The sequence below is a fragment of the Petromyzon marinus genome, chromosome 74 (assembly GCF_048934315.1).
Source record: "Petromyzon marinus isolate PM22_M1 ecotype Great Lakes invasive population chromosome 74, UKy_Petmar_22M1.pri1.0, whole genome shotgun sequence".
Lineage (NCBI taxonomy): Eukaryota > Metazoa > Chordata > Hyperoartia > Petromyzontiformes > Petromyzontidae > Petromyzon > Petromyzon marinus.
Window position 1 is genome coordinate 8,085,361 of NC_133740.1, and position 16,528 is coordinate 8,101,888.

Here is a 16,528-nt window from a genome sequence, read left to right on the forward strand (position 1 = left end):
TCTTTGCCTTTGTGGCGGGTGGCCGGCCGGCCGGCGCAGGCTGCGTCGCACGACGGCGCTGGCTGGGCGCCTGGAGGCGCTGGCTGGGCGCACGCACGGCGAGGCGCGGGAGGCCGGGAGGGACGCGGCACGCATCCTGGGGGAGGCCGTCGGCGCCGGGCGGCGGCCGCCTGCCGGCATGCCCAGCGAGGTGCCGCCAACGCCGCACTGCCACCACCGCCGCCACCGCACTACCGCCACCACTACCGCACTGCCGCCAACACCGCCGCCGCACTACCGCCACCACCACCACCACCTCCGCACTGCTGACACCGCCACTGCACTGCCACCACCACCTCCGCACTGCCGCCACCACCGCCACCGCTCTACCGCCACTACTACCACACTACCACCTCCACCGCACTACCGTCACCACTACCGCACTGCCGCCAACACCGCCGCACCGCCGCCAACACCGCCGCCGCACTGCTGACACCGCCACTGCACTGCCACCACCACTACCACACTGCCACCACCACCGCCGCACTGCCACCAACACCGCCACCGCACTACCGCCACCGCACTACCACCACCGCACTGCCACCACCACTACCGCACTGCCGCCAACACCGCCGCCGCACTACCGCCACCACTGCCGCCACCACCACCACCTCCGCACTGCTGACACCGCCACTGCACTGCCACCACCACCTCCGCACTGCCGCCACCACCGCCACCGCTCTACCGCCACTACTACCACACTACCACCTCCACCGCACTACCGCCACCACTACCACACTGCCGCCACCACCTCCGCACTGCTGACACCACCACCGCACTGTCACCACCACTACCGCACTGCCGCCACCACCGCCACCGCTCTACCGCCACTACTACCACACTACCACCTCCACCGCACTACCGCCACCACTGCCACACTGCCACCACCACCACCTCCGCACTGCTGACACCGCCACCGCACTGCCACCACCACTACCGCACTGTCAGTAGCACCGCCGCCAGCACCACAATAACCACACTGCCACCCCCACGGCACCGCACCACCACCACCACCTGCTTATGACGATGATTGTAATGCTGTAGATGGCGACGTTGACGATTATGGTGACGATAGTTATGTTGACTGGTTATGACAATGATCAAGATGACAATGGTTATGATGACAATGATCAAGATGACAATGGTTATGATGACAATGATCAAGATGACAATGGTCAAGATGACAATGATCAAGATGACAATGGTTATGATGACAATGATCAAGATGACAATGGTTATGATGACAATGGTTATGATGACAATGGTCAAGATGACAATGATTAAGATGACAATGGTTATGATGACAATGGTTATGATTACAATTATCAAGATGAGAATGGTTATGATGACAATGGTCAAGATGACAATGATTAAGATGACAATGGTTATGATGAAAATGGTTATGATGACAATGGTTATGATGACAATGATCAAGATGACAATGATTAAGATGACAATGATCAAGATGACAATGGGTTAAGATGACAATGATCAAGATGACAATGATTAAGATGACAATGGTCAAGATGACAATTGTCAAGATGACAATGATCAAGATGACAATGATTAAGATGACAATGGCCAAGATGACAATGGTCAAGATGACAATGGTTATGATGACAATGGTCAAGATGACAATGGTTATGATGACAATGATCAAGATGATAATGGTTATGACGACAATGATTAAGATGACAATGGTCAAGATGACAATGATTAAGATGACAATGGTTATGATGACAATGGTTATGACGACAATGATCAAGATGACAATGGTTATGACGACAATGATCAAGATGACAATGGTTATGATGACAATGGTTATGATGACAATGATCAAGATGACAATGGTTATGACGACAATGATTAAGATGACAATGGTCAAGATGACAATGATTAAGATGACAATGGTTATGATGACAATGGTTATGACGACAATGATCAAGATGACAATGGTTATGACGACAATGATCAAGATGACAATGGTTATGACGACAATGATTAAGATGACAATGGTCAAGATGACAATGATTAAGATGACAATGGTTATGATGACAATGATTAGGATGACAATGGTCAAGATGACAATGATTAAGATGACAATGATCAAGATGACAATGGTTAAGATGACAATGGTTATGATGACAATGGTTATGACGACAATGATTAAGATGACAATGGTCAAGATGATAATGATTAAGATGACAATGATCAAGATGACAATGGTCAAGATGACAATGATTAAGATGACAATGGTTATGATGACAATGGTCAAGATGACAATGGTTATGATGACAATGATCAAGATGACTGATTAAGATGACAATGGTTATGAAGACAATGGTCAAGATGACAATGGTTATGAAGACAATGGTCAAGATGACAATGGTTATGATGACAATGATCAAGATGACTGATTAAGATGACAATGGTCAAGATGACAATGATTAAGATGACAATGGTCAAGATGACAATGGTTAAGATGACAATGGTCAAGATGACAATGGTTATGATTACAATGGTTAAGATGACAATGGTCAAGATGACAATGGTTATGATGACAATGATTAAGATGACAATGGTTATGATGACAATGGTCAAGATGACAATGATTAAGATGACAATGGTTATGACGACAATGGTTATGATGACAATGGTTATGACGACAATGATCAAGATGACAATGGTTATGACGACAATGGTCAAGATGACAATGGTTATGATGACAATGATTAAGATGACAATGGTTATGACGACAATGGTTATGATAATGATTAAGATGACAATGGTTATGAAGACACTGGTTATGATGACAATGGTTAAGATGACAATGGTCAAGATGACAATGGTCAAGCTGACAATGGTTAAGATGACAATGGTCAAGATGACAATGGTTATGGTGACAATGGTCAAGATGACCACATGAGGGGATGGCCACGACGCTGTAGAGAGTCACGGTGCCCGACGGGCGAGGCTGGCTGACGTTTGCCGACGCCGCAGAGGCGGCTCCGGCAGCTGGGCAACCGGTGGCGCGCGGCGGAGTTGGCGCTGGACGACGCCGAGCTGCTGCTGCCGCAGCTGGGAGGCGGCGGCGGTGGCCACGGGCCCCAGGTGGAGCAGCTGATGGCGGAGGGGAGAGCTCACCAGCAGGTGAGCGGTGCCCACCCACCGGCAGGTGAGCGGTGCCCACCCACCGGCAGGTGAGCGGTGCCCACCCACCAGCAGGTGAGCGGTGCCCACCCACCGGCAGGTGAGCGGTGCCCACCCACCGGTAGGTGAGCGGTGCCCGCCCACCAGCAGGTGAGCGGTGCCCACCCACCAGCAGGTGAGGGGTGACCACCCACCAGCAGGTGAGCGGTGCCCACCCACCAATAGGTGAGGGGTGCCCACCCACCGGTGATGGTGTTGATGTTGGCGGTGATGTTGGTGATGCAGAGAGACGCACACAAAGACACACAGAGACAAACACCTGTGTGTCTTTGTGTGTGTGTCTTTGTGTGTGTCTTTGTGTGTGTGTGTCTTTGTGTGTGTCTTTGTGTGTGTCTTTGTGTGTGTGTCTTTGTGTGTGTCTTTGTGTGTGTGTGTGTCTTTGTGTGTGTGTGTCTTTGTGTGTGTGTGTGTGTCTCTGCGTGTGTGTCTGCCTATGCTGTTCCCGTGTCTGTGTTTTATCATTCATTCTTTCCTGATGATGGCTGCTTGTGTTGCAACCGAAACGTCGTATTCTATTATTATTTGATTTTCTCTTTTTCTGTGACTTTACCGAAAGAACCACAAAGTAATTCCTGCAGTCACGAAAGCTTCGAATCTGATGTTGATGTTGTTGGTGATGTTGGCGGTGATGTCGGCGTGGAGGTTGGCGGTGATGGTGGCGGTCATGGTGGCGGTGATGTTGTTGATGATGATGATGGTGATGATGTTGGTGGCGATGTTGTTGATGATGTTGGTGATGTTGATGATGTTGGTGGCGATGTTGGCGGCGATGTTGTTGATGATGTTGGTGATGTTGATGATGTTGGCGGCGATGTTGATGTTGTTGATGATGTTGGTGATGTTGATGATATTGGCGGCGATGTCGGCGGTGATGTTGTTGATGATGTTGATGATGTCGATGATGTTGGCGGCGATGTCGGTGTTGATGTCGGCGTTGATGTCGGCGGTGATGTTGGCGGCGATGTTGTTGATGATGTTGTTGATGTTGATAATGTTGGCGGCGATGTCGGCCGTGATGTTATTGATGATGTTGGTGATGTTGATGATGTTGGCGGCGATGTTGTTGATGATGTTGATGATGTCGATGATGTTGGCGGCGATGTTATTGATGTTGTTGGTGATGTCGATGATGTTGGCGGCGATGTCGGCGGCGATGGTGGCGGTGATGGTGATGTTGATGATGTTGGTGATGTCGATGATGTTGGCGGCGATGTTATTGATGTTGTTGGTGATGTCGATGATGTTGGCGGCGATGTCGGCGGTGATGTTGGCGGCGTTGGTGGCGGTGATGGTGGCGGTGATGTTGGTGATGTTGGTGATGTTGATGATGTTGATGATGTTGGTGATGTTGGTGATGTTGATGATGTTGGCGCCGATGTTGGCGGCGATGGTGGCGGCGATGTTGGTGATGATGATGATGTTGATGATGTTGGTGATGATGATGTTGGCGGCGATGTTGGTGATGATGATGATGTTGGTGATGATGATGTTGGCGGCGATGTTGTTGATGATGTTGGTGATGTTGATGATGTTGGCTGCGATGTCGGCGGTGATGTTGTTGATGATGTTGGTGATGTTGATGATGTTGGTGGCGATGTTGTTGATGATGTTGGTGATGTTGATGATGTTGGCGGCGATGTTGGCGGTGTAGACGATGGACCAGCTGCTGGCACGTGCTGATGCTCACCTCTCGTCTGCGCGCTCCGCCGTGAAGAGTGCGGCTGACGCGCTGCAGCGTGCCAACCAGACACTCGCCACGCTGCGGGGTACAGACACCACAACAACAACAACCACAACAACAACAACAACCACAACAACAACACCACAACAACACAACCACAACAACACAACCACAACCAGAACCACAACAACAACCGCAATAACAACCAGAACCACAACAACAACCAGAACCACAATAACAACCAGAGCCACAACAGCCAGAACAACCAGAACCACAACAATAACCAGAACAACAACAACAACAACCACCAGAACCACAACAACAACCAGAACCACAACAATAACCACAACAACAACAACAACAACCACCAGAACCACAACAACAACCACAACAACAACAACCACCACCCACACGCTCAGACACGTAACCAAACGCCACAACCACAATCCCTCATCTCTCCCCCCCCACCACCCACCCCCCCCACCAACTCCCACCCCCCCCACCCCCCCCCACCCCCAGCGCTGGAGTGGGACCTGGCGAGGCAGCGGTCCCTGGCGTTGGCTGCGTTGGCCACGGCCCCCGCCCTGGCGCTGCGCGTGGCCCAGGCCGAGCAGGCTGCAGGCCGCGCCCGTGCCGCCCTGGTGGAGGCCCTGCGGCTGGCGGGGGCTGCCGGCCGGGAGGCGCTCCGGGCCGGCCGGCTGGCGCGGGAGACGCTGCCGGTGAGGAGGCGGAGCTGGGGGGTTAGGGGTTGTTAGTCCCCGCCCCCTGGCCCTGCTGGGCCCCCTGCCCGCCGAGTCAGACTGCTTCTGAGGATACTGTTTCTGAGGATACTGTGTATGTTAGTGTGTATGTATGTGTGTGTGTGTGTTCGAAAAGGCAGCGGGCAGAGATGATCTCCCAAGCGAAATGCTGAGGGAGGGTGGCGTTTGTGCACAGACTGCCCTATATGACATCATAACAACAGTCTGGACCACTGGACGGGTTCCGCAGGATTGGATGGATGCCCTGGTGGTCCCCGTCTTTAAGAAGGGGGACCGCACAGACTGTAACGACTACAGGGGCATCTCACTCCTCAGTGTGCCGGGACAGGTCCTGGCAAGGATTATTCAGCATCGCCTTGCCAGGCACGCTGAGGAGAGGCTTGCGGTGCCCCAATGCGGTTTCAGGAAAGGGCGGTCCTGCACAGATGCCATATTTTCTGTCCGTCTGCTACAGCAGAGGTGTAAGGAATTCCAGCAAGACCTACATCTCTGCTTTATTGACCTGGTCAAGGCCTATGATACCATCAGTAGGCCTGGGCTCTGGGTTGTTCTTCGTGCTTTTGGAGTACCTGACCCTCTGCTCACGATCATTAAGGACCTTCATGATGGTGAGCGGGCCCAGGTAAAACTACGTGGCCGGGAGTCACAGCCATTCCCTGTACACCTTGGGGTGCGACAGGGATGTCCTCTGGCTCCCACATTATTTAACATCTATTTTGACCACGTAGTTCGTGAAGCCTTCAATAGCTGTACCGGGGGAATCTCCATATGGTACAGATATAATGGGAGGCTGATCGATGCCCGGGTGCGGTCAAGGGATGGCTCCCTATTGCTCAACCACGTTATGTATGCCGATGATTTGGTAATAGCTGCTCAGTCAGAGGAGGAGTTGGAGACGCTGCTGCTGAGACTGGAGCGTGCCACTAAGAGGTGGGGCCTTACCATCAGCCCCACCAAAACTAAGCACCTGCCTGGGTATTTTGTACCATCGGACACTCCACCCCCACAACTCCCAATCGGTGATGGGGCAGTTGTGGAGAGAGTGGAGAGTTTCCCATACCTGGGCAGTGTGCTTATGACTGGCTCCAGTTTAACAGCAGAGGTCTCACTCCGAATCAGTCGAGCGGCAATATCTTTTCATCGGTTGCGTAACGCTGTGTGGAAGCTACCTGGTCTGTCGCTCCGCACTAAGCTTCAGGTCTTCTCGGCCACGGTCATTCCCTCCCTTCTCTACGCTTGCGAAACGTGGACCCCCCTAATGGAACATCTTCGCCGGTTAGAAACATTTAGGCTGGCCTGCCTACGATCCATCCTGGGTTTAACCAGACTGGATTGTGTGAGGAGCTCACAAATCCTTGAAAGATCTGGGCAGGGTCCCATCGGTGAGCTCCTCCGGCAGGCAAGGCTGCGATGGCTGGGTCATGTAGCCCGCATGCCCAGCCACCGCATGCCGAAACAGCTTTTGTTTGGCCGGATTGAGGGGGCTAAGCGGGCGCGGCACGGGCTAGAGAAGAGATGGAGTGATGTGGTACAGGAGGACGTGGAGCTGAGTGGACTTGCCGATGACTGGTACCAGCGGTGTCAAGATCGGCCTCTGTGGAGGAGGCTCGTGAAGGATGCTACTGGGCAGTTGGAGGCAGTCGCCCTCCAACAACAACGGAGGGCGGAGGAGCGACGCTCACAACAGCGAGCGGAGCGCCGGGTGGCTAAAGCACAGCAGGTTGGCACAGTAGGGGGCACAGGTGGTGCATCAGCCAGTCATCTCAGTCAGTCGACCCGTGGCACCTGGGTCTGCCCCGTGACCTCCTGCCAGCGGGCGTTCGACACTTCACGTGGCCTCAGGGTGCACATAGCCTGGCACAAGCGTCGTGGTGACGTCACCGCCACTTAGTGGCGAATGGCGGTTGTTGTTGTTGTTGTGTGTTAACCTGTGTGTGTATGTACCTGTGTGTGTATGCACCAACGTGTGTGTGTATGTACCTGTGTGTGTATATATACCTGTGTGTAACAGTGTGTGTGTGTACCTGTGTGTGTGTGTAACAGTGTGTGTGTGTAACAGTGTGTGTATGTAACAGTGTGTGTGTTACTGTGTGTGTATGTAACAGTGTGTGTGTAACAGTGTGTGTGTATGTACCTGTGTGTGTATGTAACAGTGTGTGTGTATGTACCTGTGTGTGTGTGTGTGTGTAACAGTGTGTGTGTACTGTGTGTGTATGTAACAGTGTGTGTGTATGTACCTGTGTGTGTGTGTGTAACAGTGTGTGTGTATGTACCTGTGTGTGTATGTACCTGTGTGTGTATGTTACTGTGTGTGTGTGTATGCACCAACGCGTGCGTGCGTGCGTGCAGGCGGCTGCGCTGCTGAAGCGAGGGGCGGCGGCGGCGCTGCAGGAGTCGCTGGCGCTGGGCGGCACCGCGGGCCGCCTGCTGGACGTCCTCGACGGCAGCGCCGCGCGCCTGCGGCGAGCCCAGCGGCGACAGCGGCAGGAGCGGCGGCTCGTGGGCGAGGTGCGGGGAGAGTGGGAGGGGGGCACGGGGGGGGGGGGGGAGACACGGGGGGGGGGGGGGAGACACGGGGGGGGGGGAGAGAGACGGGGGGGGGAGGGGGGGAGACACGGGGGGTATAGAGACACAGAGACACGGGGGGGTAGAGAGACACAGAGACACGGGGGGGTAGAGAGACACAGAGACACGGGGGGGTAGAGAGACACAGAGACACGGGGTGGGGGTAGAGAGACACAGAGACACGGGGTGGGGGTAGAGAGACACAGAGACACGGGGTGGGGGTAGAGATACACAGAGACACGGGGGGGTAGAGAGACAGAGACACGGGGGGGTAGAGAGACACAGAGAGACAGAGACACGGGGGTAGAGACACAGAGACAGAGACACGGGGGGGGTAGAGAGACACAGAGACACAGAGACACGGGGTGGGTAGAGAGAGACAGAGAGACAGAGACACGGGGTGGGTAGAGAGACACAGAGACACGGGGTAGAGAGACACAGAGACACAGAGACACGGGGGGGTAGAGACACCGACACAGAGACACAGAGACACGGGGGGGGTAGAGAGACACAGAGACACAGAGACACGGGGGGGGGTGGGTAGAGAGACGGGGGGGGTAGAGAGACACAGAGACACAGAGACAAGGTGTGGGTAGAGAGACACAGAGACAAGGTGTGGGTAGAGAGACACAGAGACACAGAGACACGGGGGAGGGTAGAGACACAGAGACACAGAGACACGGGGTAGAGAGACACAGAGACACAGAGACACGGGGTGGGTAGAGAGACACAGAGACACAGAGACACGGGGGTAGAGACACAGAGACACGGGGGTAGAGACACAGAGACACGGGGGTAGAGACACAGAGACAAGGTGTGGGGTAGAGAGACACAGAGACACGGGGTAGAGAGACACAGAGACACAGAGACACGGGGGGGGGGGGGGTAGAGACACAGAGACACGGGGGGGGGGGGGGGTAGAGAGACACGGGGGGGGGTAGAGAGACACAGAAACACAGAGACAAGGTGTGGGTAGAGAGACAGAGACACAGAGACAAGGTGTGGGTAGAGAGACACAGAGACACAGAGACAAGGTGTGGTAGAGAGACACAGAGACACGGGGGGGGTAGAGACACAGAGACACAGAGACACGGGGTAGAGAGACACAGAGACACAGAGACAAGGTGTGGGTAGAGAGACACGGAGACACAGAGACACAGAGACACGGAGGAGGGTAGAGACACAGAAACACAGAGACACGGGGTGGGTAGAGAGACACAGAGACACAGAGACACAGAGAGACAGAGACACGGGGTGGGTAGAGAGACACAGAGACACAGAGACACGGGGTAGAGACACAGAGACACAGAGACACAGAGACACGGGGTAGAGACACAGAGATTCAGAGACAGAGACACGGGGTAGAGAGACACACAGACACAGAGACACGGGGTTCTTCATGGTCGCGAGTTCCCGTCTCCGCGTCTCTGACGACGAGCGGCGGTGCAGCGGTTAGCGCCACCGCCCGGGCGACGACTACTACCTCAACCGGACCTGACCCTTCCCCTAGGTCGACTCAGCCTCGAATGAGCACCTGGTGTAGCGGTGTCTCTGTCTCTCTGGGGGAGACAAAGGCGGCCGGGCGTGGTGCTGGCCACCCACCCCCTCGTGTGCCGTGCCGGCCTTCATAGACGCTGCTGCTCGCTAACGGCACTTGCCCCTTCAGTCTCGTTGAGGCTACACGGGGGATCTTTGTCTTTGTGTCGGTCAACCCACAGCACCTGCTGGGTCTGTCCCGTGACCTCCTGCCAGCAGCCTGGGGGGAGGGGGGGGGGGGGGGGACGAGTTGGACACTTTCACGCGATGGCCTTGAAGTGGCACCTAGCCTGGCTCTGGCACCGGGGTGACATCGTCGGCGCTTGGTGAGCTGACGGCGGGTTGTTGTTGTTGTTGTTGTTCAGGCGGAGGAGCTTCCAATGACGCGGTGGGGAAGGCCTCCGTGGCACGTGCCGTGGTAGCGGACGTCTTGCGGCAGCTCAACAACCTCCTCGAAGGACTGCGTGCGTCTGGCAACGCTCGCCACGGCCACCACTACCACCACTACTACCATCATTACTACCAACTACCACCAACACTACTACCATCATTACTACAACTACCACCACCACTACTACCATCTTACTACATAACACCACCACTACTACCATCATTACTACAACTAACACACCACTACCAACTACCACCACCACCAACACTACTACCATCATTACTACCAACTACCACCACCACTACCAACTACCACCACTACCAACACTACTACCATCATTACTACCAACTACCACCACCACTACTACCATCATTACTACCACTACCACCACCACTACCAACTACCACCACCACCAACACTACTACCATCATTACTACCAACTACACCACCACTACCAACTACCACCACCACTACCAACTACCACCACTACCACCACTACCACCATCATTACTACCAACTACCACCACCACTACTACCATCATTACTACCAACTACCACCACCACTACCAACTACTACCATCATTACCATCATTACCAACTACTACCACTACCACCACTACCACCACTACCACCACTACCATCACTACCATCATTACTAACAACTACACCACCACTACGAACTACCACCACTACCACCACTACCATCATTACTACCAACTACCACCACCACTACCAACTACCACCCACTACCATCACTACCATCATTACTACCAACTACCACCACCACTACCATCACTACCATCATTACCATCACTACCACCACTACTACCACCACTACCATCATTACTACCAACTACCACCACTACCACTACCAACACTACCACCACTACCAACTAGCATCATTACTACCAACTACCACCACCACTACCAACTACCACCACCACTACCATCATCAACACTACCACCACTACCACCACTACTACCACCACTACCATCATTACCAACTACCACCACCACTACCAACTACCACCACCACTACCATCACTACCATCATTACCATCATTACCAACTACTACCACTACCATCACTACCACCACTACTACCATCACTACCATCACTACCAACTATTACCACTACCATCATCAACACTACCACCACTACCAACTACTACCACCACTACCATCATTACCACCACTACTACCACTACTACCACCACTACCATCACTACCATCATCAACACTATCATCACCACCACCACTACCATCATTACCAACTACTACCACTACCACCACTACCATCATCAACACTACCACCACTACCACCACCACTACCATCATCAACACACCATCACCACCACCACTACCACCACTACCAACTACCACCACTACCACCACTACCAACTATTACCACCACTACCACTACCAACTACCACCACTACCATCACTACCAACTACTACCACTACTACCACTACTACCACCACTACCAACTACACTACCACTACTACATCACTACCATCATTACCATCACTACCATCACTACCATCATTACCATCACTACCAACTACCACCACCACTACCATCATCAACACTACCACCACTACCACCACGGCCACCACTACCAACTACCATCATTACCATCACTACCAATTACCATCATTACCAACTACTATCACCACTACCACCACTACCATCATTACCATCACTACCAACTACCACCACTACTACCATCATCAACACTACCACCACTACCATCATCAACACTACCACCACTACCAACTACCACCACTACCACCACCACTACCATCACTACCAACTACCACCACTACCACCACTACCAACTACCACCACCACCACCACTACTACCAACTACTACCACCACTACCACCACTACCAACTACTACCACCACTACCACCACTACCAACTACTACCACTACCACCATTACCAACTACCACCACCACTACCAACTACCACCACTACCACCATTACCATCACTACCAACTACTACCACCACCACCACTACCAACTACCACCACCACTACCACCATTACCAACTACTACCACCACTACCATCACTACCAACTACCACCACTACCACCACCACTACCACCACCACTACCACCATCACTACCAACTACTACCACCACTACCATCACTACCATCACGACCAACTACTACCACCACTACCATCACTACCAACTACCACCACTACCATCACTCCAACTACCACCACTACCATCAACACTACCACCACTACCATCACTACCACCACTACCATCACTACCAACTACTACCACCAGTACACTACCATCATCAACACTACCACCACTACCAACTACTACCACCACCAACTACCACCACCACTACCATCATCAACACTACCACCACTACCAACTACTACCACCACTACCATCATCAACACTACCACCACTACCAGCTACTACACCACTACCATCATCAACACTACCACCACTACCACCACTACCAACTACTACCAACTACCACCACCACCTACTGCCATCAACACTACCACCACTACCATCACTACCAACTACCACCACCACTACCAACTACTACCATCATCAACACTACCACCACTACCATCATCAACACTACCACCACTACCAACTACCACCACCACTACCAACTACTACCATCATCACCAACTACCACCACTACCAACTATCATCAACACGACCAACTACCATCAACACTACCACCACTACCAACTACCACCACCACTACCAACTACTACCATCATCACCAACTACCACCACTACCAACTATCATCAACACTACCAACTACCATCAACACTACCACCACTACCAACTACCACCACCACCATCACTATCATCACTACCAACTACCACCACCAACTACTACCACCACTACCATCACTACCAACTACTACCATCATCAACACTACCATCACTACCAACTACCACCAACCACTACCAACTACTACCACCACTACCATAATCACCAACTACCACCACTACCAACTACCATCACTACCACCACTACCATCATCAACACTACGACCACTACCACCACTACCACCAACTACTACCACTATCAACTACTACCATCACTACCAACTACCATCACTACCAACTACTACCATCATTACCAACTACCACCACCACTACCATCATCAACTCTACCAACTACCACCACCACTTCCATGATCAACACTACCAACTACTACCACCACTACCATCCTACCACCACTACCATCACTACCATCATCAACACTACCATCACTACCATCATCAACACTACCATCATCAACACTACCATCATCAACACTACCATCATCAACACTACCATCATCATCACTACCATCATCTACACTACCATCACTACCATCATCAACACTACCATCACTACCATCATCAACACTACCATCATCAACACTACCAACTACTACCATCATCAACACTACCACCACTACCAACTACCACCACTACCAACTATCATTACTACAAACTACCATCACTAACAACTATTACCACCACTATCATCACTACTACGATCAATATCATCACTACCACCACCACTATCACTACTACCACCACCAATTACCATCACTACCACCACTACCAATTACCATCACTACCAACTATCATTACTACCAACTACCATTACTGCCACATCACCACTATCAACTACTACCACCACCATCATCACCACTACCAACTACTACCACCACTACCAACTACTACCACCACTACCAACTACCACCAACACTATCACCATTACTACCAACTACCACCACCATCACCACTACCACCACTACCAACTATCATTACTACCAACTACCATCATCACCACTACCAACTAATACCACCACTATCATCACTACAACGATCACTACCACCACTACCAACTACCACCACTATCACTACTACCACCACTACCAATTACCATCACTACCACCACTACCAGCTACCACCACTACCAACTACTACCACCACTACAACTATCATTACTACAAACTACCATCACTAACACTATTACCACCACTATCATCACTATCACCACTACCAACTACCACCACTACCAATTACCATCACTACCACCATTACCACCACTACCAACTCCCATCACTACCAACTACTACTACCACTATCATCACTACTACAATCACTATCATCACTACCAACTACCACCACTACCAATTACCACCACTATCACTACTACCACCACTACCAATTACCATCACTACCACTACCCAGCTACCAACACTACCAACTACTACCACCACTATCATCACTACTACGATCATTATCATCACTACCACCACTACCAATTACCACCACTACCAACACTACCAATTACCATCACTACCACCACTACCATTACCATCACTACCCCCACTACCATTACTACTACCACTACCAACTACTACCACCACTATCATCCCTACTACATCAATATCATCACTACCACCACCACTATCACTACTACCACCACCACCACCATTTACCAACACTACCACCACTACCAATTACCATCACTACCACCACTACCAATTACCATCACTACCACCACTACCATTACTACTACCAGCTACCACCACTACCAACTACCACCACTACCACCTACCACTACTACCAACTACCACCACTACCAGCTACCAACTACCACCAACTACCAACTACCACCACTACCAGCTACCACTACCACCATCACCCACCACGACCAACCACTACCATCACCCATCAACACCACCACCTCTCCCCCCCCTCCTCCTCCCACGTGACAGCTACCACCACTACCAACTACTACCACCACTATCATCACTACTACGATCACTATCATCACTACCACCACTACCAATTACCACCACTACCAACACTACCAATTACCATCGCTACCACCACTACCAATTACCATCACTACCACCACTATCAATTACCAACACTACCAATTACCATCACTACCACCACTACCAATTACCATCACTACCACCACTACCATTACTACTACCACTACCAACTACTACCACCACTATCATCACTACTACGATCAATATCATCACTACCACCACCACTATCACTACTACCACCACCACCAATTACCATCACTACCACCACCACCACCAATTACCATCACTACCACCACCACCAATTACCATCACTACCACCACTACCAATTACCATCACTACCACCACTACCAATTACCATCACTACCACCACTACCAATTACCATCACTACGACCACTACCAATTACCACCACTACCATTACTACTACCAGCTACCACCACTACCAGCTACCACCGCTACCACCACTACCAACTACCACCACTACCACCTACCACCACTACCAACTACCACCACTACCAACTACCACCACTACCACCTACCACCACTACCAGCTACCACTACCACCAACTACCACCACTACCAGCTACCACCACCAACCACTACCAACTACCACCACTACCACCTACCACTACCACCAACTACCACCACTACCAGCTACCACTACCACCAACTACCACCACTACCAGCTACCACCACCAACCACTACCAACTACCACCACTACCACCTACCACTACCACCAACTACCACCACTACCAGCTACCACTACCACCAACTACCAACTACCACCACTACCCACCACCACCATCAACACCACCACCACCACCACCTCTCCCCCCCCGTCCCCCTCCCACGTGACAGCGGCGTCCGCCCCGCCGAACTTCCCCTTGCTGGAGGCCCTGGAGCTTCGTCTGGACGGCGCTCGCCAGCGCCTGGAGGCCCCGGCGCTGGCGGCGAGGATCGAGGCGCTGGAGGCGGCGGCCGGGCGCCGGGAGGCGGCGCTGGCGACGCAGGCGGCCGAGGCGGCGGCGCTGGCGGGGGCCGTGGAGGCGCTGGCCGCCGTGGAGCGAGCGCTGCCGGCGCACTGCTACAACGCCGACTCCATTGAGACGTCCTGAGCGGGCCCTGGTGGTGCTGGTGGTGCTGGTGGGTGGTGTGGTTGGTGGTTGGGTGGGTGGGGATGGTTGGCGGTGGGTGGTGTGATTGGTGGGTGGGTGGGGATGGTTGGTGGTGGTGGTTGATGGGTGGTGGGGATGGTGGTGGGGATGTGGTGGGGATGGTTGGTGGGTGGGTGGTGGTTGGGATGGTTGGTGGTGGGTGGGTGGTGGTTGGTGGTGGGGATGGTTGGTGGGTGGGTGGGTGGGATGGTTGGTGGGTGGGATGGTTGGTGGGTGGGGTGGGTGGTTGGTGGGGTGGGTGGTTGGGATGGTTGGTGGGTGGTGGTTGGGATTGTTGGTGGGTGGTGGTTGGGATTGTTGGTGGGTGGTGGTTGGGATTGTTGGTGGGTGGGTGGTGG

General features: G+C 52.5%; 1 protein-coding gene across 1 annotated transcript in view; it reads left to right on the forward strand.

Moving 5' to 3' along the window:
* LOC142907103 (uncharacterized) overlaps positions 1 to 16,157 on the forward strand; it is a 16,801-nt gene extending 644 nt beyond the window's left edge. Inside the window, exons 2-8 of the mRNA XM_076056183.1 lie at positions 40 to 190; positions 3,040 to 3,189; positions 4,901 to 5,015; positions 5,450 to 5,649; positions 8,041 to 8,221; positions 10,158 to 10,256; positions 15,874 to 16,157. Of these exons, the coding sequence (XP_075912298.1) occupies positions 40 to 190; positions 3,040 to 3,189; positions 4,901 to 5,015; positions 5,450 to 5,649; positions 8,041 to 8,221; positions 10,158 to 10,256; positions 15,874 to 16,130 (1,153 nt within the window). The 3' untranslated portion in view covers positions 16,131 to 16,157. The remainder of the gene's footprint in view (positions 1 to 39; positions 191 to 3,039; positions 3,190 to 4,900; positions 5,016 to 5,449; positions 5,650 to 8,040; positions 8,222 to 10,157; positions 10,257 to 15,873) is intronic.
* The last annotated feature ends 371 nt before the right edge of the window (positions 16,158 to 16,528 follow it).